This window comes from Lichenostomus cassidix, chromosome 2, assembly GCF_008360975.1.
Source record: "Lichenostomus cassidix isolate B80296 chromosome 2, HeHo_3.0, whole genome shotgun sequence".
In the NCBI taxonomy this organism is placed as follows: domain Eukaryota; kingdom Metazoa; phylum Chordata; class Aves; order Passeriformes; family Meliphagidae; genus Lichenostomus; species Lichenostomus cassidix.
The window spans coordinates 68,317,577-68,345,544 of NC_139482.1; the positions used below are offsets into that span (position 1 = coordinate 68,317,577).

Below are 27,968 nucleotides of genomic sequence, written 5' to 3' on the forward strand. Positions count from 1 at the left end.
CAGATGTTGGCATGTGTTCAGGTGCTTTTTATCTACCAAGCTCTATAAGCATGATTCAGCTCATCAGTAGCACATAAAAATTGTGGTACGCTCCTGAGAGGGTGTATTTGAGATTGCGCAGCTAGAGGGCAGAAAATTCAAGAAGAACTGTAGATGTCCATATAAAATACCAGGACTGAGTGTGGTCTGAAAGCCCAGAAGGAAACAGAGCTCTCAGGATTCTGTGAAAGTGGAGTTATTTCTTTACAAATGGGAGAGTAGGGGGCTAAGAGAGAAAAATGAGGGAAAAGAAAGAGGAAGTTAACTCTTCTTCCTGCCTCTAGTTTTGGAGAAGATTTGGTTTGTTTCATTTGTACCTTACAGATGAAACGGAATCCTCTCAAAAGAAAAATAATTTATTGTGGGGTTGCATGTCCACGTGTCTTCTGCACTGGAAGCCTGATGTCCCTTGAAAGTCACCTGTGCTCACAATAAAAATGGTTGCTTTGTTCCTTAAGGGATCAACAGGACAGCCTGTTTCTCTGCACAAATGGAAAAAAAAACCTGTTTCTTCTGATAAGAGATTCTTACTGGTGCTCAGTTTGCTTCCAAACCAAGAGGTGTAGCGGTAGCAAGAACCAGAGACTCCAAAGTTTTTCTACCTTGAATATTAAAGAGTTTGTGTTCTTCCTCATTTGTAGTCATTCAAGGTTTTTCCCATGGAATATTTGGGGGCTTTTTAATTTGAAGGGGAAAGCCACAATATGAGGTTTAATTTCCCCCAAAGAGTCCAGTGTTGCTGTGGATGATCTGGAGAGTCTTGGGAAAGTTTTTGCCCTTCCCATTACTAAGTGTATAAAAAGGCAATGCCCACCAAGTAGTTCTGCTGTTTTTCTAGATTCAATCAATTCCTGTTCTCATCTGCTTAGTATTTTTTTTAAGTTCCATTTCCTGAGGGTTTGTATCAGGTACTGAAAACAGGAGAGGATGGAGATAGCATTTCCTTTTTCAGGTTCACCTTTTGAAGGAAGACAATTTATTTGTACTCCATTAAACAGAGTACTGACCTCTTTTCCCCACCTTTCTTGTGCCCCAAAAAGGTGCATCTGAGAGGATGGGACAAAATATGTTTTAGAACATAGTGTGGAGACAGGAGATGCGGAGTTTTTGTTCATGTACACAGTTGGTGTGTGTGTCTGTGTAACTGCACATAACTGGATTCACAAAGCTCTCCTGATGGGAAACCGTTCCCAGTAATAGCTCTTAGTGTTCTGAATCACTGCAGAGGAGGTTCTTCTTTAGGTGGCTTCTTCTCTGTCTAGCTCTCTCCAAAGTAGAAAATTAAATGTTGACAAAAAATTGCTTTATATAATAGAAAAATAAAGATCTTAGGATGATGAAATTGTAGTCTCTATACATCTGCAGATTGAGACTTAATACTATTGTGCATACTGGGCTGACTTGCCTTCTCTGAGAGGAAGTCCTTATCCCTCACCTTGCATCTCTGCAGGCACTAAAATACTGAAGTAAGATAGAATGGTTGTAGGTACATTTGAGACTTCACCACTGTAGTATGGGAGGCATTGGGTCATTGATGTGTCTTAACTGGAGTGGTTGGAGCTATGTTGTCTTCCCGGTTGCTTATGGGGGATGGAAGCACACTGCACTAGGTGGTTTGCTCCACAGCCATGCAGTAAGGCTTCCCAGAGCTGCAGGGAAACAAATTCTGTCAGGCCCTGGTCCCATTTTGATGACTTTGGCATTGCTTTTGCAACTTTCTGCATGAGTAGAGGTTATGCTTGGAGTCATAGAATTAAACTGAGGGAAAATAGGCTAAATGTGGGAGGGAGAGAGGAAGACTTCCCCAGTGTGAATTGTGTAATTTTTGTGAGGAGAGAGCTTCCCAAAGGCTTTACTCAAAAGTCTGCATCAGCTGAGAAGCATTTTGCTGCATGAAACAGAATGCTAGGTAACCTGTTGTGAAGAATAATGCCTCATTTGAAACACCCTTTAGGGGATTCACAGGAGGGGCTCTGATAGGTAGATTTAATCTTAACATTTGAAAATGGGGTGTTTAGTGCTGTGATTTCAAAATGTGAGCCTGCATGTGCTTGTACAGTAGTGTGCTACAGCAAAGAAGTTAGAATTGCTGTGGTGATGGTGGTTCTTTTGGTTTTTCGTGGTTCTTTACATAACCTCTAAATTTTTTTTTGTTATTTATGGTATGAGACCATGAGTGACAGGATATCTTATTTGTACTGCTGTTTAAATAGCCTTATCTGTAGTATCTGTAGAGACATAAGACAGGTGCTGGGGAACCAGGGGAATTTCCCCTTTGTAAACTGAAGCTGAGATCCAGATTGTAGCTGGGAAGCTTTTTCTCCTCTGCTTTGGCAATTTGAATTGTTGTTTCCCAAATATATCAAGGATCTGCTGGCTACAGTGTGACATAGGTCTGGGATGGCCGTTTCCAGCTTGTTTCTAGGAATATCTGACATCTCACCTCATAGTTTTGATTCGATGGAATTCCTTTAGCCAGTCTTGGTTAACTGAGAGACTTCAGTCCTTTTGATTTGTACTATGTCCATTAGGCATGGTTCCTGCTGGTTCAAAGGTTTCCTACTGGTTCAAAGCAGTCAAAATTTAATTTGGATTATATATTCTTTTAAAGCAGTTTGCCTTGTGTGGCAAGACGTTTCTTACCATGTAGGTCATACTGATAATTAGAGATCGGGGTCTCATTGTACTAGGTGTACATTAAAATCATGAGTTCCAGACAGCAGGCTCTGAATTCTGCCCTTAGTCTTTGTAAAACAAAGAACAGTGATTTTTAGGGACAATCAGACTGGTTTCTGGGCTTCCAAATCCTTTCCTGCTTAGGTGTTCCCTAAGGAATTGCGACTGTCCTAGAAACTGTTAGAAAAATCTGAAGGTCAGGTGGATTAGAAGACCTCACCTGGCAAGCATTAGCATTTCATCTTTGAAATGTTTGCTCTGAGATTTTTAGGAAATTTTATTTGTTCTGTGAAGCTTGGCTTTAATTCTGTTTCAGACAGAATTTGTGTTAATTCTCTCCTGAAGGATTAGGCATCTGGGTTGATCATGCAGGCTTGAGCAGTAGTGAGTAAAATTCATGCAGTTTTGACTCTTTTCTCCATTTTATTAGCTGTAGAGAAGCTTTCATAATTGGATTAGGTTTAAATTGTATTGTTACTGTGCTCACTTGGATCTTGTCTATGAGCCAGTATAATTGAATGTCCAGCTCCTCTCTGTGATATAGAAAAGGCATTGAAACTTTATAGTAGGTGGATAAGATGACACAAAAGATGCTAATTGAACTCTTGCACGTACATAAAGAACGTACAGGTGATGCTATTGTTATTTTTGTACCTAGAGAGAGCCGGTTTGAAACCTTTGTGGTCAGTGCTTTTTTTTGTGTGCAACCAGGCTAATGTGAACAGATTTCATGGGCAGATTTCGAAGGCAGGTGTTTGCATCGCAAAACCACTGCAGTACTTGCCATGGTGTGCTGTGCCATTCTCAAGCAAAAAGGTCATAAGTAAATGGACACAAACTAACTTTTACCTGTATTGGTGGTTCTTTCAGGTCAGTTTCTGACATGCTGATACTTAGCATGGGGCAAGTTGCTCACTGATGATAATCTATTTTACCTTTTTCTCCCCTCATAGAATCAAGCCTATGGTTTTGCCATATGTAGCATCAAATTTTCAGTCGCCCCAGTTTTCTTTCCAGTTTTGAATGTCTGAAACCCCTTGGTCACAGGTTTAGGAACCACCTTTGCACAACTAAACTTCCTTGCTGTGGCATTTTGCTTTTTCATACATTCAATATCTTTATGACCTGTCTCTCTTTAGACTTAAAATTATCACATGTATTGGCTAAATGCACATTTTTCTCTACTGCTTCACAGAAAGTAAGAATCTAGTTATCATCTTGTCTTGTCTGTAGAGACCTCAATTCAAGTGATACGGTTGGCTTCCCTTCTCAGACCTGGATATCACAAGATCTATCTCCCAAGTGAAAATGTATCCCCTGAAGGGGGATTTGTGGGCAGGGAGGTCAGATATTTCTTGTACAGCTCTGAGTGCATGTTCAGATGGCCATCACCTGCACACAGGCATGCACAGACTTATATTTCAGATGCAAAGTACATGAAACTTCTGACTTGAGAACACATTCCTGAGTCACTTAAGCTTGGTCTTTTTATAGTATATAATTTGTTTTGGAGTTAGAAGTGTATCTTCCCGTTACCCACTCTGATGATGGTGTCTAGAACAGCTGCATTTGGGGTTTTGCCTGACTTTACATAGCTTCAAAAAGAAATGTATCAATAATAAGTGGCTTTTCAACATACACAATGGAAATGCTATTTAAAGAGATTAAAAAAATTATCTCCTTTTTTCCCTCTATCACAGATGCCCGAGATGTTGAGCAATTGAGTAAGAATAACATTACGCACATTCTTTCAATCCATGACAGTGCTCGCCCTATGCTTGAGGTAAGACTTGTGGGGGACTCCTCAGTAAAACCTTACTTTGCAGTTCACTTTTACAGTCATCTTGGGGTTAATTTCTTGTTCTGTGCTGTTGGTGTTTTGAGACTGATTTTTTTGAAAGCAGTAGTTTTGGGATCCAGCCACAGGTTTTGTTGTTGCTGCTGTTATAACAACAAGAAATCTAACCGACAAAGGAAGAGAATCACGGTGTCAATCTGTATAACACAATAATGGGATTATGTTATTAATTTAATAGTAAAGGTAAGTTTCCTTCTGTGTGGAGTTGAAACATTGCATAAACAACATTCCTTCCCCAGTACTAACCCTTCTTTGTATTTGGGCACCTCATTGCCTCTTTATGGCAGATGGCTTTGCGGTCCTTTTCTATGTGAAATAGCCTTATTTAGGCTTGGAGTGTGGGAAGAACCAGTGATCCTCATATAATACATCTAATATAGCAAAGCATCTTAGTCTCCAACACTTCAACATGAAGTATTATTCCCCATTTTACTGTAGGAAAGCTAATCTGAAGACCTGTATTTGCTGTGCTCTCTTGAGCAGGGAAAGAGCTGGGAGCAGGATACAGGTCGCCTTTGCTGGAATGTTGTGCTTTCTTCTTTACACCAGTTTACCTTGGAGGGAAGTCTGGCTGGGCTTTTCTGTGTCCTAAAATCCTGCTATTTGATTTATGTCAGGAACTATTGTCTTCTAAACTTTTTCGTTCCTTCCCTGAATTTTACTTCTTATGAAATATGGCAAAATTGTGGGTAAGGCAGTTGTTGGTGTTAGCCCTCATGCTGCTGGGAATCTCTGCTTTTCTTTTTCTTCATGTAAAGTGTCTCCAGTGAATTCATTCACTTTTCAGAATTTCCACTTCTCCCAGGCAAGTCAATAGGTAAGGCAAACAACAGGTGTCCCCAGAAGTCACAATCAAACATAATATCAAGATAATGGTGAGCTCAGAGTTGAGCTTGAATTTATAATTGTGCTGAAGGAGAGCTTTCTTTAGCTGTTGACTTTGTGCATTTGACTTGTGTTGTGCTTGATGCTTGTTAAGTCTGAAACAGATTGAATTTCAAGAGTGCTCTTAGTTGAAGACATAAACGTTTGCGCTGAGTAAAGGAGATGTATTGTTGCCTCTAGGGTGCTGGTCTTTAAAATAAATAGAATTTTTTTTTGTTTTATCATGATTAGAAAATTAGGAAGACTGATTAAAGGACAGATCAGCTGCAGCCTCAGGCCAGTGTTTCTGGTGGTGGTGGAGATAGTTTTGGTAGCCCACATACCACCTCCTGGCATGTGGTGGGGCATCTGTTTGTGAGGCTGCTTGGTAAATAGTGCTGGGACATTTTGTGGTTTAAATATAACCAGGTCACCATTTCTTCCTCTATTGCCACCACAAAAGACATGAAGGATTACATTTACCCAAATCTGTTCCCAGTCCTGTTCACAGCCGTGTCTCAAAACTTTAAGTGGCACGGGAACAAGCAGTGGCTGCTTGGGGATGAACTTGCTTTCATCACCCCTGCTTCCCACTGTGCCTTCAGTTTTCTCAGCATGCACTATACTCCTTTCAAACTTCTCCCCAGGTCCTAAACTAGAGTAAGGATTTCAAATTCCATTTGTTTGGGAGCTGAGCTAATTTTTGATTACTTTATCAGCTTGGTCTTACTGTGGTGTATGCAGCTGAATGCTTCTGTTTATGACCAAGAGCGTAGAAAACTTCTGTTAGGTTTTGTTGCTTCCTTTGTTATTTACATCCATGCCATGTTGTAGGTGGGTTTGTTTACAGCTTGTGTGTCCACACTGTGCTTGGGGATGGTTCTCATGTCCACTGAAAGCAAATAGGAATGCTTTCCCTATGTGTATTCCTCATCACCTTTCTCCCCAGATTTCACTTGTGGAAAGCGACTACTTTTGTGTTCAGAAATCCATCTCATGTTATGCTAGACTTTCTAAACATGTGATTGCAGTGATAAGAGAATATCTTTTCCCTGAGATTCCCTGTTTCATGTGTATGCTGATCACCTGTAAAAAGCTGCCTTTGCTTCTGCAGTAGTTGCCTTTGTCTTTTGCTAACAATATTTTATCTCCAGTATTCCCCAGTCTGTAGAAAATGTAGGAACCTGTAAGAAATGCTACAAAAAATTCATCAGACAAAACTTTCTGTGCAAGCTAAGGCAGGTAAATGTTTTTAGACATTGAAAAGCCAATAGTGTTTTAGTAGCATGTTATCAAAGAGAATGTGGCCTTTTCTGGCTGTCTGTGGAACAAACAAATATGGATGCAGACTTCAGCTCTCAGAGGTCACAAATTACCCTCATCTTGCTTGTCAGATTTTTAAGTTTCAGTGATGACTGTTTTGATGCAATAATACTTCTGAATTCAGCACTTAAAGTGGTGTATCAGAAGTACTGATTCTGTACCCAGTGGTGGGTACAGAATGAAAATTCCCAATCTGACTTTGTCATTCATAGTCAAGAATGTAATACTGAAAAAACAGAGATGAACATCAGTCTGTGCGGTGAACACCAAGTTGCTACAGATTGTAAAACTATTTTCTACTGTAGTAACTTGAGGAATTGCCCCTCTCTGTGATGTTACAGACTGTTTTTACCTAGTTGTTTAAAATGCTGACTATCTTTTAAGAAGTGTGCTTTCCTGTGTGACTTACATGCTGCAGGTTTTGGGTATAGGTTGCTTCAGTTCCTTATAAGTCGATAAGCTATTAGAAAACAATTGAAGAGTTTCACAACAAAGTATTATTATATTGGTTTAGGTTACATAGTATGTGCCTACCGAGATACACTTAAAAAATTTTTCATGTAGGAATTTGGTTTTGGACATTATATCAATCACCAGTTACAAACCCTTGTGGATGTGTGATTCATGGCTGGCTCATAATCAAAGTTTGGCCTTAGGAAGTCACTGAGTACTTTCAATCTGGAATAACAGGAAAAAGTAGGTATAAAATCAGTTGGATTCTAAGACTTTTTGCACCTTTAGACATGGCCAGCTTACATTAAGTGCAAGACACAGAATTGTTTTCTAAGACTGCAAGTAATTCACACTGGAAGAAATTTGCCAAAATCTGGCCTGAGCTGTCTTGCAATCTTGTCTCTTAGTTCTTTTTGTATAAACTGTTTCAAAGATATTTTTCCTCTAGTAAAACCAGTTTTGAAATATATTCAGAGAGCGTTCTAAGGCTATTGTTCCAATGAAGTGCACCATTGCTATACAGGATCTTAACCACTTACGTGAGCATTTGGTAGTTTAAAGACGCATGTTTATAACTCCTGTAATATAAATATCTATCTAATGGAAAACCCTTTGGGTAGTGGGTAGCAAGTCCAAGAGAAAGGCATGCATGGATGGATTCAGGTTTGTTATTTCAGATATAATGAGTAAGAGCAGTGTCCAGCAGCACCATGTGTGCTCCCACAGATGCACAGGGGCAGTAGCCTTGGTGAATCAAGTTGGCTCCTTCAGAGCACTTTGGATGGCTGCCCATGGAACATTCACAGATGTTTTATAAATCCACACAAAAGCCATAAACAGAGGAGAATAATTAGGTTTCTTGCCACCTGCTTTTTCTATTCTATTTCTCAGTTAGTTTAGGTTTTAAAATCTCTATTCAGAATATGAGACACTGAAAGGTAGATGGGGAAACATATCCCCAGGTGTGCTTTAGATAATAATAGGTCTGGCAGTGACTTGTCCATCCAACAGGTTGTCATCTATCTGGACTTCTGTAAGGCCTTTGACATGGTACCTCACAAAATCCTTTTCTAAACTGGAGGGATATAAATGCGATGCTGGACTGTCTGGTGGATGAGGAATTAGTTGTATGGTCACTTCCAGAGGGTCAATAGCTCAATGTCCAGATGGAAACCAGTCATGAGTGGTGCCCCTCAGGGGTCTGTATTGGAACAAGTGCTGTTTAATGTCTTCATCAATTGCATATTCAGAGGGATTGAGTGCACCCTCAGCACACTTGCAGATGACAACAATTTTTCTTTCAGTTGCTCAAAGTAAAGTATGTAAAGGTTAATCTTGTTAACCTTGCCAGAAGAATCTAGTTGCAGGTCCACTGAGGTGTTTCTGTCTAGATTTTCCCAGTGTTTAACCCTGTTCTAGGGGTGATTATTTGGAGATGAATGTAAGCCCAAACCAAACAGACTGTTGATGTGAATTGTGCAGCAGCTTGAAAACAGCTGCATCCCATTCTGGAAATTATAGGCCATGGTGGACAGTCATGTCCAAGCAGCTGAACTTAGAAGCATCCTTAATCTTCTTGTCATTCCTCCCCACTACCACAGGCTTGAATACTGGTAGAAGGAAGAATGGTTGCTATGCTGCATTTGGCAGTGGTTGCTGTTTGCAATGCAGGAAGGAGAACAGCATGAGTCCTGGGGGAGGGAGGGGTACTGAGTTCTTCTGGTCAAACCGGCGCTCAGACCTTGTCCCAGAGAGGTGTCATCCCCAAAGAGAGGCAGTGATGCACAGGCATTTTGTGGGTCCCCATGTGGAAAACCCACGTCAGGACTGTGTGCCATTGTGGCTGGCAAATGATGTGTTACAGATTCAGACTGGAAGTAAGCAAGACTTTGACTGTGAGGGTTAGTAATTGCTGAAATACATTTCCAAATATGAAGGTGGGTTTTCTCATAGGCTCCATTTCTGTGGGGAAGTTGATTCAGGTAAGGCTGGGTTATAGTGGTCTTTGAGCTTTGCATTTTAGAGCTAGAGCATTTCACAGTCCTTGGTCTGTCTGAGACACTTTGAGGTGCCAGTTGTGGTGACTGTTGTGAGCATTGCAGACACCTGTCCATCAGTCAGGAAATGGACTGAAACCAGCAGCTTCTTTCTCACAGTCCACCACACGTTTGTCAGTTACCAGTAATTTTTCTGCTGCTCTTGACCTGCACCAGAAGTTTGATCTAGTAAATGTATGAATCCCATTACCAGTCGCCTGTGGTTGTGGAGTCCTTTGGCATTAATTTGTTTATAGCATTATCATTGTCAGACTGACTCCTGCTGCGTCACAGGAAGCTTTGCGTGCTGCACTTATCTGGTAGACATCATAATGATCACAGTAATCTTAGATGATCTTAAATCAACAAGAGTTTATGTGGGCATCCCTGTACTGTCCCCTGCCACAGAAGCTTTTTGTTGTTCACTCTGTTGATAAGAAATTGCATTGAGAGTAGCTTTTTGCATGTGTACTGCCTCTGTATGCATGTCAGTTTTCTTTCTTTGTTTTCTGTGGGTACAGAATATTTGTTTTGTTTTTATTTTCAGTATGTTGATTTTCCCTCCTCCTTCTACAGAGTTAACCAGAGTACCCTGGTTTTCTTTTGTATTCCGATGCCATTAACAATATCATCTTAATCCGGTACATACTGTCTCCAGAGCAGCGGTTTTCCCCTCTTTTTTCCTGAATTTGACTACCTAAATAAGTGTTGATATGGTAGGTGGGTGGTGGGATGGGGGAGGCAGAGAAAAGCTGATTGCTGATGGAACTACTGTGTGCATTTTTGAGCACCCCAATATAAAAAAGACATTGAACCATTGGAGAGTGTCCCGAGAGGGCCATGAGGATGGTGAGGGCTCTGGAGGGGAAGCCTTATGAGGAACGGCTGAGGTCACTTGGTCAGTTCAGCCTGGAGGAGAGGAGACTGACAGGAGACCTCATTGTGGTCTTCAGCATCCTCACAAGGGGAAGTGGAGGTGCAAGTACTGATCTCTTCACTCTCATGACCAGTGACAGGACTTGGTGAAATAGCATGAAGCTGAGTCAGGGGAGGTTTTGGATAGATATCAGGAAAAAGTTTTTCACCCAGAGGGTGGCTGGGCACTGTAACAGGATCCCCAGGGAAGTGGTCACTGCACCAAACCAAGAAGCATTTGGACAATGCTCTCAGACACATGGTGTGACTCAGGATGTCCTGTGCAGGGCTGGGAGTTGGACTGGATGATCCTGATGGGTCCCTTCCAGCTTGGCACACTCTGTGATTCTATGATCTTTTTTGTCCAGTCTGTTAGCTTATGCAGGCAGCACAACTAAAATGAGCTATGTCTTTGGAAATAAAGAACTTCTCAGCCAGGTTGTCTGACAAAGAATTTTAGATGTTTTCTTCCTTTTAAATTCTGAATTTTTATCCAAGTAGAAATAGGGTTTCAAAGACTCTATCTAAGAAGCTGAACTGAAAGGGAATAACAGAGTTAAAAAAACTCTGTGATGATCTTTTAGAACAATCTTTCATACTCCCTGAGTAAACAGTCAAAGGCATTAATAGAATACAGGCAATGAAAAGTTGCTGTAACTGGAACAGAACCGATAAGTGTGAGGAATAGAAGTTGCAGAAAAATAAGGATGCTATGGGGAAGATGTAAAACTTCTCTGTACCAGATTTATCACTGCTGTGATATACCTGTTTTATAAGGTGTTAAGGATGAGAAGCTTGCAGCTGGGGAAATCACAAGAGGAAGTGCTGAATCAAGATAATGAATTAAAAAAGAAGTGTGCAACTAGCTGGTAAGTCCAGGCCTTTGGAAGAAAATGAAGAGCTAAATGACTGAACACCTATCAAAAACTGATAAATGTTTCTAAGATAAAATGGTCATAGCCTGAAGACCTAGTATAGATAATGGATTCATATCAGCTTGCATTAAAATCTGGAATCTTGCTTCATATTTCTCAAGCCTGGCTGCATGTTGTAAATCTTATTGCGGTTTTAGCTGAGTTTGATAATCTTGCATGTTTACCTATGATCTTTAGACTATACATGTGTGTTTTTTTAGAAAAGGAAAGCAGGCTCAGCTATTTTAGAAGAACTGAACTGGCAGCTCTGGCACAATGCAAGTAATCTGGTTAGCACAGTTTGTGGATAGTATTTTTGCAGCTATTTAGTTTTTGACTGCAGAAACCTGTATAATATCTGCTGTTAGTACTTAATGTGATGAGGTTTACAATCTTATCTCCTTTAAGTTTTCTAATTCTTTCCTTCTGTCACCAGTTTGGGGAAACTTCTTTCTCTCATGCCTGCACTTTCTGGATTGACTTGATATTTTTTTGTGTGTGTATAACAGGAATTACCCTGTGCTTAAAAAAAAAAATTAAAAAATCCTATGTTGTGCCCTCACTTTCCCCAGCTGATAACTTTGGAAGTGCTGAAAGCTGCTTTAGTGCTTTGTTCTGTAATCATAGATTCATGGAATGGCTTGTATTGGAAGGGACTTCGGAGACCATCTCATTTCAACCCCATGCTACAAAAAGGGACACCTTCCACTAGACCAGGCTGCTCAAAGCCCCATCCAGTCTGGCCATGAACACTTCCAGGGATGGGGCATCCACAACTTCTCTGGGCAGCCTGTTCCAGTGCCTCACCACCCTCACAGTAAAGAATTTCTTCCTAATATCTAATCTTAATCAATTCTCATTTTGGAGTAATTTTTCCTTGTCCTATCACTACATGCTCTTGTGAAAAGTCCCTCTCCATTTTACTTGTAGGCTCTCTTCATGGACTGGACGGCCACAATTAGGATACCCAGAAGCCTTCTCTTCACCAGGCTGAACAATCACAATTCTCTTAGCCTTTTCTTCTAGGCGAGGTGCTCCATCCCTTTAAACATCTTAGTAGCCCTCCTTGGATCCAACAGGTCCATGTCCTTCTTGTGTTGGGGCCCCAGAGCTGGATGCAGCACTCCACGTGGGATTTCAGCAGAGCAGAGGGACAGAATCCCATCCCTTCCCCTGCTGGCCATGCTCCTTAGGATGCAGCCCAGGGTGCTGTTGGCTTTCTGGGCTGCAGGCAAATATTGCTGGGCCATGTTAAGCTTCTCATCCACCAGCACCCCCAAGTCCTTCACAGCATGGCTGCTCTTGATCTGTTGATCGCTCACTATTTGAGGACTATCCTCACACAGAATGTAGTCCAGAAATGATCGGTTGAGCAATGATATGCTTTTGTCTGGACTCAAAAGCATATCATTGCCCAACATGAAATAACTAAATAGGGAAATACTGGGAAACCAATCAGCTGTAATTTTTTTTTTTTTAAATGAAACACAAAACAGCAACATATGTTTATGGACAGATGCTGCTCAGGAGGTGAAAACACTCAATCTGTTAAAACTGTGTTGCAATATTGGATAGCATGGATAGTCTTGAACTGTAGGAGGTCTTTCATATATGAAAATCATCATGGCATCGTGATGACATGATGAGTAAAGTCCTTGCTGGGTATGCCTGGGCAACATGTTCTCTGCACAGGCTCTGTTGTCATTGATATCCGACCCAAACGCTTATGGAAACTATTAAATAGGGAGATGGCAAGACAGCCTTCAAAATCAGAGCTGCTAATATCATATAGCAAGGTCATGGCTGTTGTATAAAGATCAGCTCTAAAAATTAATAATTTAGTCAAGTTGGACTGTTGCATTTCCATCCATAGCACTAAACTCTTACATTGCCACTGCTGGAAGCAGTTGGTTTCCAACCATTGTGCTAACTTCCAGAGAAAGTGTACAAGTACTTCTTCTAACAAAAAACCTTAACTTTCCTCTGTGATGTTTCACTGTCTTTTCATGGTAAGGGTTTCCCCTCATGAGATGTTTCAGAAGACCATGCTGAGCAAAACAGCTACCATTTTTCTTTCAGGTGTAGCAGCACCAGACAATTTTAGTTTGAAGTAATGCCTTGTCTGGCATAGATTCTGCTTGTGACATTGGGAGCTCTGACTAATTTTTCAAAATTTACCTCAGTAGCCCACTAAGAAGCCACCAACAGACATCCACAAAGCAGTTTTTAAAGTGTGTCAGGCCAGGCCTCCATCATTGGGTACCCCTGGCAGAGGCCGCTGTGGTGATGCACTAAAAATTAGTTCACAGTTTGACTTGCTCATCACACGCGAGCTGTGTCAAGGGAAGCACGTTCCTGTTGTGGCAGGTGGCAGGGAGGAGAGGATGAGGACTGTTTGGAGCTTTCAGTGGTGAGCTGTTCACATGAGAGATGTTTAAAGCAATAGATGTCTGGTGTTTCTAATTGCTTGCTTATGGTGTTAACCAGAACTGGACAAGTACTCTGACCTGCCTCTGCACAGGAACTGATATGGAGTGTGTTAACGTATGCTTCTAATCACAGAATCATAGAATGGTTTGGATTGAAAGGGACCTTAAATATCATCTAGTTCCAACCCCCTGCCGTGGATGGGCAGGAACACCTTTCGTTAGACCATCCAACCTGGCCTTAAACATTTCCAGGGATGATGAATCCACAGCTTCTCTGGATAACCTGTTCCAGTGTCTCATCATCCTTGCAGTAAAGAATTTATTTCTAATATCTAATCTAAACTTCCCGTCCTTCAGATTGAAGCCATTGCCCTTTGTCTTGTCACTATGTGCTCTTGTAAAAGATAATGTGAGCATATTCCAGAGTTGTAGTGATCATGTTTCAGTATTCCCTTAAAGAAAGAGGTGGTTGGGATGTATTGTTTTATCTTAGTACTCAGAGATCCCCTTGAGCGTTCAGGGATGAAGTGTGATTGGTAGTGCTCAGATATGCCCTGACATGCCTGGGAGCTCAAAAAAGTCATGTAGTCAAGGCAGACTAACAAAGTCCTTCCTCTCAGCTGAAGTGTGTAGTCCTGTAAATACTCTTGGTCTGTCCTAAAGGAGATAAACAACAATTTAATACAAACTCATTCTTGCTTTCTCCCACTCTGCATTCCTTCATATGAGACAGGTTAGAATTGGAATTCAGGGTTAGAATTAGAAATAGCGACTACAGCTCTGTCAATTACAATAAAATACTTAACTTTTCAACATTTGCCTCTTCTAATTTTATAGAGGAGAGATGAGGAAGGAGGGTTTTAACAGGGTTTTTTATTTGTGATTGGCACATTCTAGCCTTAAGGAGCTCTTCAGAAGTGTCACTGAGACTACTTCCTAAGAAAACCACGAACCAGTGTTGTAAAAAACTCTGATTTGTAAAAACTACTGTATTATTCCTGATAGCACAAATCAAATGTATAAATCCTGCTGCAGGAGCATCCCACTTGATTCTGTTCATATTGTTCATGTAATTGCAATTTCATTTAAAATACTTTCCAAAGCCAAACCTGAGTGTGTTTTTAACTCAAGTAAATTAGTGGTTGTCCTCGGCTGAAACACAAATGCATTTTCTATGAGTCATTAATAAAATCAGCACTAATGGTGATTGCTACAGAAAGCAACTGAAAGGACAAACAAACGGTTGAACGGTTTTCAGTTTAGCAGATTCAGTTTGGTGCATTACTGGACAAAACCCTTTATAAACTCTTGTTGGTTTGGCTTGAGGAAGCTTTGTGCCGGCTGTTTCCCACTTTAGCTTTTTTGCTGAAATGCCCCTAAACAAAAATAAGTCCTCCTGTCCTCATCTGTTGATGTGGCGACTCAAATTAACACATGGTTTTTGACCAACCTGAAAGAACTTGCCAGGTGCTGGAGGTTTTCTATTTGCATCTTGGTTCACAAGTATAAGTTTAGGGTTCTATGTTTAAAAAAAATTTCTTGGAAATCATTGATGGTATCTTTACATAAATTTAAATAGAGAACTTTAATGCCAAAAATACAATACTGCTCTTTTAAAACTTTTTTTTTTTAACAGACCCTTCCCCCCACTCCCTGCCCTTGGAGAGCAGAAATTTTGTAGTTTGATGTCCTTTCCTTGTCTCCTTACCTTTTATCTGATATTCTAGATTCAGGCTTCCAGTGCTAACTAGAACCTCAGAAATGTGTGTACAGCAGTGGTGAAGACAATATTCTGAAAAACTTCTGTAAAAACGCTACTTGGAAAACCCACTAAACATGAAATAATGAATAGGATTTTTAGTCCTTCTTATCCTCATGCACGCTGTTTTGCGAGTGCTCATTTTGTATAAAAATCACTGGACAGTTTCCTTTCACGTATAAAATGTATGTTAGTATAATTTGGGGTGCAATCAAACTGAGTATCATTCACAATGACTTCAGAATATCTTTGATCATTGCAGAGGAGCAGTCATCCATATTGGTGCTACATTTGTATCACAGTACTTTTTGCACCTTATCCTGTTCAGAGCCAAAATAATTCTTAGTATTGTACAATTTAATCTGTGTGTGCTCTGCAGAGGTCCTGTTTTCAGTCATTGACCCATTAGCTGACATTTGGCACTTACAGATATGTCATTTTGCTACTAGAACATTCTACATGTTCTACTAAAAACCCCCAAATGCCAGTTTGTACAAGTTTAGTTAAAATGAAGTTGGACTTTTTAAAATAGATTCTATTTAAGTAGAGTAGAAACCAAGTTTTCCTTATACTGGACTGTTATGTTCCTGAGCACTGAATGAAATACTGGATTTAATAACAAGGATTTTATTACCTTTTTTAAATTCTAATGATACTGGGAAACTCTTGTTCTTTAGTCTTACTGACTTTTCCAAATGTGACATAACTGTTCAGTTTCCAGCCTTAGTAGATCAACCTCTAAAATAACTACAAATTTGAATATTGACTGCAATTCCACAAATATCTTATTAACTGTAGCGTAAAACTTCTGCATACATATGTATGCACCTAAATCTGGTTTAATACCTTGATATTCACTGTAGCAGAACTGACTTATTAATTCCAGAATCTGTGATGAAATTGCAGAAGTGGTGTTGTTGTTGTTGTTGCTGTTTCTCAAATAACAGTGAATTTTAGAAATTTGACTTAACTCTCCCTTGTTTCAACTTTGACAATCTTGAAATCTGAATACTTGCTCTAGTTTTGTTAGCTCTCACTGTATCGGTTTAACTGCAGCATTCAGTTTCAGGGCCTAAGAGAGACAGAAATCTAGTTTTGGTGGTTACTCTGCTGAAACAGAAAACAAAAAAAGTAAATTATATTTGATTTTACTGATTTTCTTTTTGGACAATGTTAACAGTTTAAATACACCAAAAGAAATGGAAGCACTGCTTTTATATGATGTGGGCATCACTTAGGATCACCATGTGAGTAATAAGCAAAACGTTTAGTGTGTGTGTGGTGGAAGGTAGGGGGGCTTGGTGGTGAAGGTGATTGATGGAGAAAGGAAAGTGAGCAGTGATTTCAAAGTAACATGTGGAAAGTAGTAGTGAATTGACATGAGCAGAAGAAAAGCTGTGCTCAGCATCTCATTGCCCTGGAATCTTGGGAATGTACACATTACATATGTTGGGGATGTTTTATTACCTAAGGATGTACATAGATTCTGTGTAATTAAAAAGGTTGGATCATCGTTTTTTAATTGCGTACTCTGAGGAAAAAGCTGTCAGCTGAAGAAATGTTTGAATAACAATATATATGCAAGACTATTCAATAAATGAAGGCGATGTATTACTTCATGTAGGATTTAAAGTAGTGTTTCTCTTTTTGTCAGTTTTTATGCTTTGCAAGCTTTTCCCGTTGTTTTGAATAAATACCATGTTTTGAAATGAGTAGCTGCTCTGTAGCACCTAATTTAGTGTGTCTAGGTGAAGTGGCCCAATGTCTGTTTTGAGTTTTTCTGTCCTTCCTTCACTGAATAATTTTACAGAACTGTCATTCTTAGGGAACAAAGTAGCCTTAATTTAAAAAGAAGTAAATAAAGACTTCCATATGGTTGACATAAAATTTATATTTGTCTTTCCATCTTTATTAATATGCAGCTTTGGTTCAACCTGGGGTATTGCATCTGCAACTGGATTCAGGTTTATTTAATGAAACTGCTGACTAGGGACCAATTTGGAGCCTGTTGAAATTTTCACAAGAAGCTGGCTTGCTTGATACTTCAAGAGTCTTTGATTTAACTAATTCTGTTTTAGTCACTGTTCCAATGATTGTTGCCACCTAACATTTTATGCTTTGCAGCTTCAGAATGGCAAACAAACTGCTAGGTAAGAAAATAGTGATGTTTCTGTCTTTCTTCCATGCTAGTACCCTATATAAAATGTATGTAGGTAGCTATTAGTTTGCTTGGCATAAACTGTTCTGCTTTGAAAGGTCCCTTTGGGACAGTTCTTCGATGGTATCTCAGGGTATGTGCACAGGAAAGACAGGAGTGTCTTGGGCAACAGATATACAAACATTATGATCCTGGGTAACTTTGTTTCCAAAAGAGTTACAAGCTGCAGGTTCAGTAATTGAGTATCTTCCTATTGCTAATATGTTTAAAAAAGAAAGTCTATACAGCATGTGTGAGGAAAATCTTAATTCCAGCAATTAACGTGGCAATATCTATGCAAAAAATCCTGATTCTCATATATGAATACCTGCCTCATACAATCTTGTGTTGGTGTTGTATTTCAGGTATCCAATTATGATGAATGATATTTGATCCTAATATTATAATTACTATTTCAACCAAGAGAAGCAAAACTAGATGGTAGGGTGGGATCCTCAGGAGTTACCAACTCTAGCCACACTGTGCTTGGTTCAAAGTCGCTGAGAGTTTCACTGTTGATTTTTGTGGGAGATGGGTTAGGCCACTGCACAGTACTTTTGAAATCCCACCTCTAACTATTTCTGAGTTGAGTGTGCGATTATTTCCTCACAGGGAGGAGTCCATCACCACAGCCTTCCAAAAACACAGCTGATATGAGTTGGTCAAAATACCAAATTCCAGTAACTTTAACCATCTCCTTTCTGAGAAGATTTATTAATTAGGCTAGCAGGCTGATGCTGAGCATTTGTGAGCACAGTAGTGAAAAGTGTGCTGTGTGCTTCACTGGAAGTTGTAAGTGCTGAAGATGTCCAGGATCAGGCTCTGGATGAGCCATTCAGGACCATGTGTGGTCTCTCATAGGCTGGTTTCATGCTTGTTTGCAGTAGTTGGAACAAACCAGCCATGACAAAAAAAGAGCATTGCAAGTCTTAAACTTGTGCTGGTGCTACTTCTGCTTTTAGAGTGAACACAATCTGAAAGCCCCTTTGCACTCAGCCTGTGAAAAGCACTCAGCATGTGCCATAGCTTCTGAAATATGTGGAACAAGTTGCGTCAGTGCATGCTGGAGGAGAGAACCTTCTGGCATGTACTGCGCTCTGGACTTAACCCATCTCCTGCCCTCAGTTTGCAATTTTTCAGTGGTATGGAGTTGCTAGAGGGGATGGGAAAAGAATAGCATGTAAATTTATTTTTGGGTCACAGGCCCTCATTTTACTGGAGTGACTCACTTGAAGTGAAACTAGTGTCCAAGATAAATCTCTCAGGTGTGTCATACAAGTGATTATTGTCATAATTAATCTGTCAATATAATTAATCATCCTTGGCTCAGCAGCATATCAATATCAATATCAGTATTACTGCTACACTGTCTTTCTAAATGAATGTGTCTGAGCAAACTGTTTTGGATCAGCTTGTGGCTGTAGAGCCCTCCTGGTTTCACACAACCTTTCTGACATAGTGGTGAAGTTTGTGCATGTTGCAGAGGTGTGTCGTCTTGCAGATGAGTTTGTACATCTTGCACAAGTGCTGGGGTCAGGATCTCTTAGAAAGGGGCTTTTTTGGTGTGAGATGGCAAGTGAAGAAGCAAAGGGGTAGGGGAAATAAAGAGGGCTTTCTGAGCCATCAAATCAAAGGTGTTGTAGATGATGCTGCCTCAGGTAGCCACACCCTTGAGTGGTGAAAATTCCTCTCCTTCCCCCAGCTGGCAAATTAAATGCCTGGTGGGTACAGATTGTGTTCCATCTTGATGGCAAAGGATCTCTTGTACATAAATGTGTCACGTCCCATGTGTGGTGTTGAACATGAGGGATTGTTACAGGGGTGCAGGGGTGTGCGTCATTACAAAAAGATAAAGTAAGGTGCATTTTATAGTGACCCTTTTGCTTGAATTCTTGTCTTTACAAGTGCTCTGAAAAATTCATATCTCAGCATCTGAGATAATTCAAAAGAGTTCCAGTGAATGATTTAGTTTTTGTGTGTCTGAGCTGCAGACTATGTTCTTGGAAGTCCTATTTGAGAAGTCAGCTAAATGTGCTTTCAGAAGTGTTCTGTTTCTTAACAGTCATAGGAGCAAAGCAAGCTTTGAAAATAAAATGACAGTTGAAATGAGCGTTGACAATGCAAAGCAGTAGCGTAGGATTATAGATATGTTGTTTTAAATATATCCAGTAACATTTTTAATGCATCAGAAATGATTATCTAACTTCCCTAATTGATCTTGTAACTTACTGAATGATAGCTGACTAAGAAAGAGAGGCTAACTTTGTGGAAGAAAAGTATGACTTTATGGTTGTCTTTCTTGAAGGTTTCCAAAAATAAAAAAATTTAAAAAAAACCCCCAAAATCCATACCACTAACATGTTTTTTCTTTAAAATACATTTTGTTAGGTTTATCAGCCAGGTAAAGAAAAATTATTGTATGAGATCAAAAGAAACTGCTTATCACAATTTCAGGTTGTAGAATCTGTTCAGGGAAAGGGAAGGGCAGGGGAATATGCAACTTCATTTTCCTAGAAATGCAGGAACAATTATGTTTTCAGAAAGAAGTTTAGATCTTTTTAGTAAAGATGCTCCTTTATTTAAAAGCTCACTATTGAGCTTTGGGAGAAGCATGACTAAGCTATATGCTGGTGTCTTAGCAACAAAAAAGATGTGAAAGCAAGGGTTTTAAAATCTGACTCTGTAGAGACGATCTCTGCTTGTCTGAATGATGGTGTTCCTTCCTTGAAATCAATAATACTGCACCAGTCTGGAGCAGAACTTGTGTGGTGCTAGATAAATGTGTTTGACTTAATCTTCTCATTCATTTTTGCTTCTTTACACAGGGAATGAAGTATCTGTGCATTCCAGCTGCTGACTCACCCTCGCAGAACTTGTAAGTCTCTTTTAAAAATAAATCACAAAACCCCAGAAATCCCATGGTACAATGATGCCTATTTTAAAATTTGCTGAAAGCTCTGATTCTGATCTCTCATGAGTATTACACGAATGTGGGTTTTAATCCGTTAAAAAAACAGAGTTAACATTTTATTTCAGCCTGCTTTTTGTGTGTGTTTGTAGGAGGCTCAGTATGTAAACACTCTTCATTTGTGGCCTTAAACTTCAGGAATTCCTTCATGATTCTGCTCCTAATTCAGTCCCAGTTTATTCTAGCCACTGTTTTTGTAGATCTTTGTGCTTGGCTCCTCTTTTTTTGTTAGTGCCATCTCCAGCCATTAACAAAACCCCCAAAATTTGAAATAGGTTTGAAGCCTGGCGCCTCAAGGGTTGAAATAAATTCCTCACCGTGGACCTTCAAAACAAAGTCCTTGTGTGCAAAGTACTCCTCCAACTATCTGCTCTGGACTTCTTGAGCCTGCCTCAGAAGTCCCTGCTGCTCTTAGTATAAGCTGGTATGGCAGGGAGTTTTCTGCCCTGCAGTGACTCTTACCTTGAGGATATAGGTACTGCAACTAGGGCATCCCAGCCTTGCTCTTCCTCATCTCTGCTGATGTTCACGTAATGCTAATTGACTTACCCCTGGTTTTAATTGAGCGTAGCAAGTCTTGATTCCAAAGAGAAATCAAAACAAAGGAACTTGGATGGTGACCAGCTCTTCTAGAGCTCACTGTTTGTGTTGGAGAGGGGTGAGGGGGGTTTCAGCCACATCCTGCTACCAAGTTTTGTAGAGAAACAAGTAGTGGAAAGAGGCCTGGTAGGTACGGAAGGAAATGCAGCACTGCTTTTCTCTCATATCACAGCAATATTCCGGCTCATGCTTTCGGGGGATATTTTTAGAGCATGTGTTTCTCATACTCTAGAAAGATTCCAGCATGGCACTTGATGTGTGATGATTTGCCTTTTCATTCTGCATTTCTGTCATGATTTTAAGAGAAGGAAATAAATAAAAAACCACCACACCCTACCCCCAATAAAAAACACACCAATCCCCTAAATTACAAGACAGGTCTGTAATGAGAAGACAGATACCAAACTGCCTTTGTCATGGACAACATTCATGGGTTTAATATTTTAAATGAATAAAAATAAATAAATTTAAAGAAATATTCTTTTGGGAAGGAAAGCAAATATGAGATTAGAGGAAAACATTCACATGTCATTAATTGTTCACTGGCATTCTGAGGTCTGTAGCATTTCTGACAATGTTGTCTAAATCTGCTTCCTTTGTTAATAGAGATGTGCATCAATTGGGAATGGAAAGAGAAAGGATTTCATTTATGATGAACATTAATCAATGTACAATTCCCTCACTGTTAAATATCAAGGAATTATATTGAAAAACCAGCTCCTGTGCTTGAGCTGTCTGGCGCAGTACCAAGGCCCTTAAGGCTTCCGTAAGAAGATAGAATATTTGCATGAGTATTGTTTCTGTTATGCTGCAGGCATCTAAAATACTTGCTTTGGTATCAGGTGGTTGCAAACAAACGTCATTACTTCTAATACTGATACATTCTATCACTTAAAATAAAACTTGATGAGTAACCGCTTTTTCTTTTTTAGCTTTATACAGTCCAGGCCTTCAAGTAATAATCAAATCATGATGCTCACAAATAGCACCATTGCTTGCTTTGCACATGCAGTCTTGTAAATGGAAGAGGGAGCTGTCTTTGTTCAGCATGTGAAGACTAGACACAGTCTCATTTAGGAATGGTTAACCATACTGCTGTGCCCACTGTGGAGGGAGGGATAGCTGGGGAGCAGGAAAGGGCATTGGTCCCTCTGAAACACCCTTGTGTATCTACCCTCTTCTTCTGAAAGAGTGATTCTGCTGGTGTCAGGGAGAAAAAAACCTACCTACCAAAGCAGCATCCTGTATTGCAGGTCCTTGTGTTTTCTAAGCAATGGTTGACAGGCACAACTGACCAGGTGCACACTGCTCTCTTGTGTGTTTCCCAACAGTGAGGACCAACTGGAAGCCTTTACTCACTGAATTTTGGGGCTGTGGAATCTTAATGTACTTCAGCTCAGTTTTTCTGAAGGCAACCTTTGGTTTCTTGTGTGTATAATGCACATTTACTCCAAAGAAAACTTGTTTAGTGGAGTTCTCTTCCTCAGAGGGTTGAGTTGCCAGGGAAATACAGCAGGGATTCCCCTGTTAGCATGCATGTGTTCATTAAAGTATCTCAAAAGCTTGCTTATACTTCCCTGTTCTGCCCCTGCCAAGCATGGGATGAAAGCAGTTGCTTTTCAGACTTAAGGTGCTTCCTAGATGTTAAATCAATGTTTTCCCTGATCTGTGAGAATTTTACCTTGGGCCAGTAACTGTTCCAGAAATGTCATCTTCTATAGAACTTGTCACTAAAAAGTTAATTCTATATAAATAAAATCTTCCCTTCCTGCCCTGTTCTAGTTAAGTGTCTTTGGCTGCATGTTTCTAAGGAATTAACCTCCGACAGTCAGGTGGTTAGTGGTGATAATACATAAGCCAGATGACCTATAAAGAGGACAAAATTTTGGTGGATTTTTGTTGCTTTTACATTACCAAAGGAAAGAAACATTGAGATGCTTTGTCCTGTCTGATTTGGATGCTGTCTTTTTAACCTTTATAATTATTTGTAGAAGTCCAACTATCAGTGATTGAAAATATAGCTTTGGTATCATAACTCTGGTCTTGGTCTAGTTTTGGATTATGCAGTGTGCTAATGCGTAAGTTTAGGTAACTTTTACAGCATCCTGGTAGGGGTGTTGTACTGGTGGTTCTTCCTGTGGTGTTTTCCCACTGTGAAGATGATGAAGTTCAGGACCCAGCTTTCAGCAGGGAGATGTAAAAGCCAGATATCATGTAATAAATTGTCCTGAAGTTTAACAAACGGGCTGCAAATCAATGCATTTGTCAAATGCTTTCCTGTTAGAGATTATAATCAACTGTTTTGTGGTTAATGTGAGACTTGCTATTCTTTGTGTCTGGCATTTGCCACAGAGTTAACTGGTCCTCAATCTTTGAATTTTGATTTTACTGTAACTTTGAAAGTGAGTTTAGGCAGCTGTGTCTGCTGGCTCCAGAAAAGACTCCTGATGCCATAGGGTTGTGGAGGTTCTGCAGAGCGGCACTAATTCTAGATGTGATTATTTCTCGTTTTTGTGAATGCCTGTAAACACACTCAACTGTTCTTTAACAGACTGAGCATCACTAGTAAGGAAGGGTGAAGAAAACTGGGTGAACGGAGTTCACGTAAGGAAGGGTGAAGAAAACTGGGTGAACGGAGTTCACGATGTTTAGTTCCTTGCAAAGGTGTTATGCTCAGTCACAGATATTTTTCAAACCGGAGCATTGAAGTGTCTAACCAGAACTTGTGTGAGACCATTGAAATGAATTCACTCGTGCATGAAGCTGCCCTCCTGGCCAGATTTTCTAGAGAGAAACAGGAAAGATGAGAAGATCACCATGTTGTCAATACAAACCTGACAAAGCTGCATGTGAGTTAAAGCTTTCAGTGTCAAGCTAATCTCTTCTTCATTGTACAATAGCAAAGCCTCTTGCACACATAGCCAGGCATCTCATTTGTCTTCTAAGTTCATTTATGTGAAACCTGCTCCATTTGCAGACCTGAGCACCATGATTTGTTATAACTCAGCTAGTGACAGTGTTTTGCTGTGGTAGTCTGAGCACACATGCATTTGTAAGGCTTTGTCTTCACTTATCCCACACACTTCATCAGCCTCTTGAGAAAGCTAACACCCGGAGTTTACCTGTTGTCCTAAAGCTTGGGATTGAATTGTGCCTTAAGATTTTCCAAATAAGTTGTTCGGGTCTTCTCTAACTGTCTTTTCCATTTTGTATCCAGTGATGAAGAAACTGCCTTGGAGAGGGAGTCCTGGGCCTTGGGATTGTTCTGTTTGTTTTTTTCCAGTTAGATATCATTGTCTTTTCAAGTTCCACAGGCAGTGACACTGTTGCATCAGTGTTGTCCTCCAAGTTGTGAGTGTTTACAGTATCAGCAGCTGCACTGTTAGGCAGGAAGGGAAGCTTCCTTTTATGTGGGTATTCCTGATTTTTGTGTGGCTGCTGGTGCTGGGCTGAGGTTTTTTTCTTTTACCCTTGTGGTATAATATTCACCCAGAGAGGGGAAACATCTTGAATACAGGACGTTGTGTTTCATGGGTGTTGAGCGCAATGTGCTTTCAGGTTCGCCTTTGCCAGCAGGCCTGGTACTGACTGCCTCCTAAGAACCTCTTTCCTCTGTCTGTGTTGCCCACGTTGCTACTGCTTTGCAGCTTGAACTGCAAGAGCATTTCAAGGCCACAGTGAGCTCCAGCCCTGTTGAGCTAAGAGATGCTGCTTGCAACTGTGATAAACTGCAGGCAATGCCAAAGGCTTTGCAGTTGGAAAGGCAAGGTGAGCAGCTTGGCACTGGGATGCAAAGAGGCAGTGCTGCATGTTCACTCAGATGATGACAGCTGCCCAGTTGCCATCCTTCACTATGCCCCACTTAAAATGAAGGGGCGTGTGTGAAGGATAATGAGATTATAAACGCTAAAGTTTGCTAACTGAGTGCCCTCTACGTTTTCTCTGCTGCTTTAAAACAGGGAGGCTCTAGGCTGACACCCTGAATATGGGCAGAAGGGCTATTGCTGTCTGAAGGCAGAAGACTGGAAAGAACTGAAGAAGCCAGGGCTTGAATTGAGAATTTTTTCATAGCAGGGCAAAAGGGAGAGATTTCACAGTGCCAAGAAGAAAGTCCTAGTGTTTAGATATGCCCTAGCACATGGCTTGAAGGAGGAGGTAGAGTCAAAGTTAAGCATAAGTTTGGGTAGCAGGTAGTGTCTATTTGTGAGACACAATATGTCTGGAGAACTGCTCATGTAGTTGTGCTGAGTTCCATCTGACATCTGGGCACACATGAGGACATGTGAGGTCAAGTCGCTACTTTTAAGAGGAATAAAACACAAACTGAAGTACAGACTTGACAGGTATCACAATAAAGTGTTTGTTGATGTTTATCACACTGTATTGCCTAAAATACTAGTTTCTTATTCAGATGGAGTGGAGAATAACTTATGCCAGTGAGTTTTGTGTTTCATTGGCAGACAGTAACTTTTACTTTGTAAGACCTGTATTCAGTTCTAAATTCTAGAAACAGAGTTAGGTGAGCTTTCGGATATATTTCTCTCTTTCTAAGTAGTGATTTTACTAAATACAGCACTTTCTTTATCCTCCTTCTGCTTTTGTTTTCAGAGCAAGGCATTTCAGAGAGAGCATCAAATTCATCCATGAGTGCCGGCTCGCAGGTGAAGGCTGCTTAGTTCACTGGTATGTATATGGCTTGCAAAAAAAAAACTTTTAAAGGGCTTCTCTACCTTGATTTGGATGGTCATAATTTTAATAAGTTAATGTTCCTCTCCACTCTGTAGCAAAATCCTCTTGGACTGAATTGCCCCCTTTATTCAAAAAGCCCCAGAAGATTTGCAAATGCCATTAAAGCCTTATGCTAGGACTTTTGAATCTCTTGGGTGAGCAGCTGCCTGGAGATGAAAGGAGCCTAAGAAATTCTACTTGACCTTTCCTTATCAAACATTTTTTTTTTTAGGATTAATTTGACTAGGAATGTGTTCACTGGAGATGTATATTATTTATTTCCCATCATTTTAATCGCTGTATGTCTAAATGTGATTTCCATAATTGTAATAATTTGATTAGTTTCTCTAACAGCTGTTTTGGTAACTTCAGAGTTGTTAAAAAAGAGCTGTCTGAATAAAAATTGGGGTTTTTCCCCTCTTTTTTTTCTTTAAACTGCTGAAGTATTTAAATGTTGCATTTGTTACTAGCAGGCCCCTGATTGGAGAGATGCTCCTGGGACTGTAAAGAATAGAAAAGGAAATCCCACCCTGGGTTTTTTCTTGCACTCTGCTATTGGTTGTGGTCTTTGTGCTGTATGTCCAAGGGACATATCTGAGTCTATATCTGGAATTGGAGTCATCTCGTGATTTGAACGCTGGACTTGTACAAAGGCCCTGAGCATAAATCCTTACTTTGCTGTTGACTTGTGAGAGGGCTGTGCATGAGCCATTTGGTCAGTCTTGGTGTATGGAAAATAGGAATAAGTAGTCTGAATTCTTGATAGAGTTTTAAAAAACATATATTGGAATTTGTGAAGCATTTCAGAAACGTAAAATGTTCTTGAAATGCTGAGTCAAAGAGTCTGGTAACTCTTTACTCTGGTAAATGTAACTCAAACACATTCTTTATACTTGTAATAGTAATAGTTCTGAGTTCATCCAGCATTTTCCCATCAGGCATCATGAATGATTTTTACTCTACCCCAGCTTTTCATCTGGGGAAACTGGAGAGTTGAAGCTGCACAGTGCAGTGGATAGCAGAAAGAGGAACTCAAGCAACCAGACATATGTAACTTTTAACGGTTCAGTTAAAGTTCATTTTGGCCCCATGAAATTGCAGCCTGTATTCATGGTGGAGAGGGAACAGTCTTATTTCACTGCTCTAATCTATATAAGCAGAAGAAAGAAAGTGGATGACTTATTTCTGCCTTATTAAAACCCAAATCTAACTTAAAATGTGCGCACTGTTCCCTGCTTTTGTGAAGACTTCATGCTTATTTCTTCCTTTTCAGTCTGATATGAATTACTGCTCAGAACCCACTTTCTTGATCACGTAGATTTTTTCTGTAACATTTGAAAAAGCAGCACCAAACCCCATTTAACTCAAATATTGTAATATTTCTTCCTTGTGACAAGCAACACAGCAGTCTGCTGTGGTGTTGGGAAGTGATGCTTTGAGCTGTGAAGTACAGCACTGCTTCAATGTATTGCATGTCCTTTTCCATGCAGCCTTGCAGGGGTCTCCAGGAGTGTCACCTTGGTGGTTGCCTACATCATGACCATCACAGACTTTGGCTGGGAAGATGCACTGTCTGTTGTCCGTGCAGCAAGATCCTGTGCCAATCCAAATATGGGCTTCCAGAGACAGCTGCAGGAATTTGAAAAACATGATGTTGATCAGGTAAATGAACTACAAACAAGAGCTGTGAAACACAACTGCAAGTCAAATCATGGGCTGCTTCGCATTATTTTGTGGTCTGTATGGTTTATCTGACTCCCTGTTTTTGCTTTGAGGGAGCAGCTTCTTACTCCAGCCTGCTCCACTAAGGAGATACAAATAGATCTGAAGTTATCAGGGAATGCTGGATGGGAGAAGGGATGAAGCGTAGTATCTAAGCACCTCTTGCCCAACTGTCCCATCAATCTAGTGGTTGCTTCATATGAGCTAAGATAAAGTTCAAGATTGACACCCCTAGGGAGGTAAAAGCTAAAGGGTGAGTTGCTCAGAACACAGCAAAAAGACCAACCTATAACTACCAGTTGCATAAAAATAATGGATTTCCCCACAATGCATTCATTTGGAATAGTAAGCAGGAAAGAAATCGTGATCACAAATCTTTCCTGTCCAGGATTTAAACTAAGTCCTCATTATGATTTGTTGTGACCACCGTACCTTCTGTGGCTAAGACTTAATAAATTTTCTGATGTGTAAGGCAGCCTGAAATCTG

The 27,968-nt window shown here is 40.2% G+C and overlaps 1 protein-coding gene across 3 annotated transcripts in view; it reads left to right on the plus strand.

The window, feature by feature from the left end:
* Positions 1 to 27,968, plus strand: part of DUSP22 (dual specificity phosphatase 22) — a 43,578-nt gene that overhangs the window by 9,502 nt on the left and 6,108 nt on the right. For 2 of the 3 annotated variants that reach the window (XM_085052015.1, XM_085052016.1), the window contains 4 exons: positions 4,416 to 4,498; positions 20,289 to 20,338; positions 25,640 to 25,714; positions 27,250 to 27,421. In XM_085052015.1, coding sequence (XP_084908141.1) covers positions 4,416 to 4,498; positions 20,289 to 20,338; positions 25,640 to 25,714; positions 27,250 to 27,421 — 380 coding nt within the window. Of the gene's footprint in view, positions 1 to 4,415; positions 4,499 to 14,813; positions 14,975 to 20,288; positions 20,339 to 25,639; positions 25,715 to 27,249; positions 27,422 to 27,968 lie in introns of those variants that run through there. The other variant, XM_085052017.1, reaches the window with a different exon arrangement.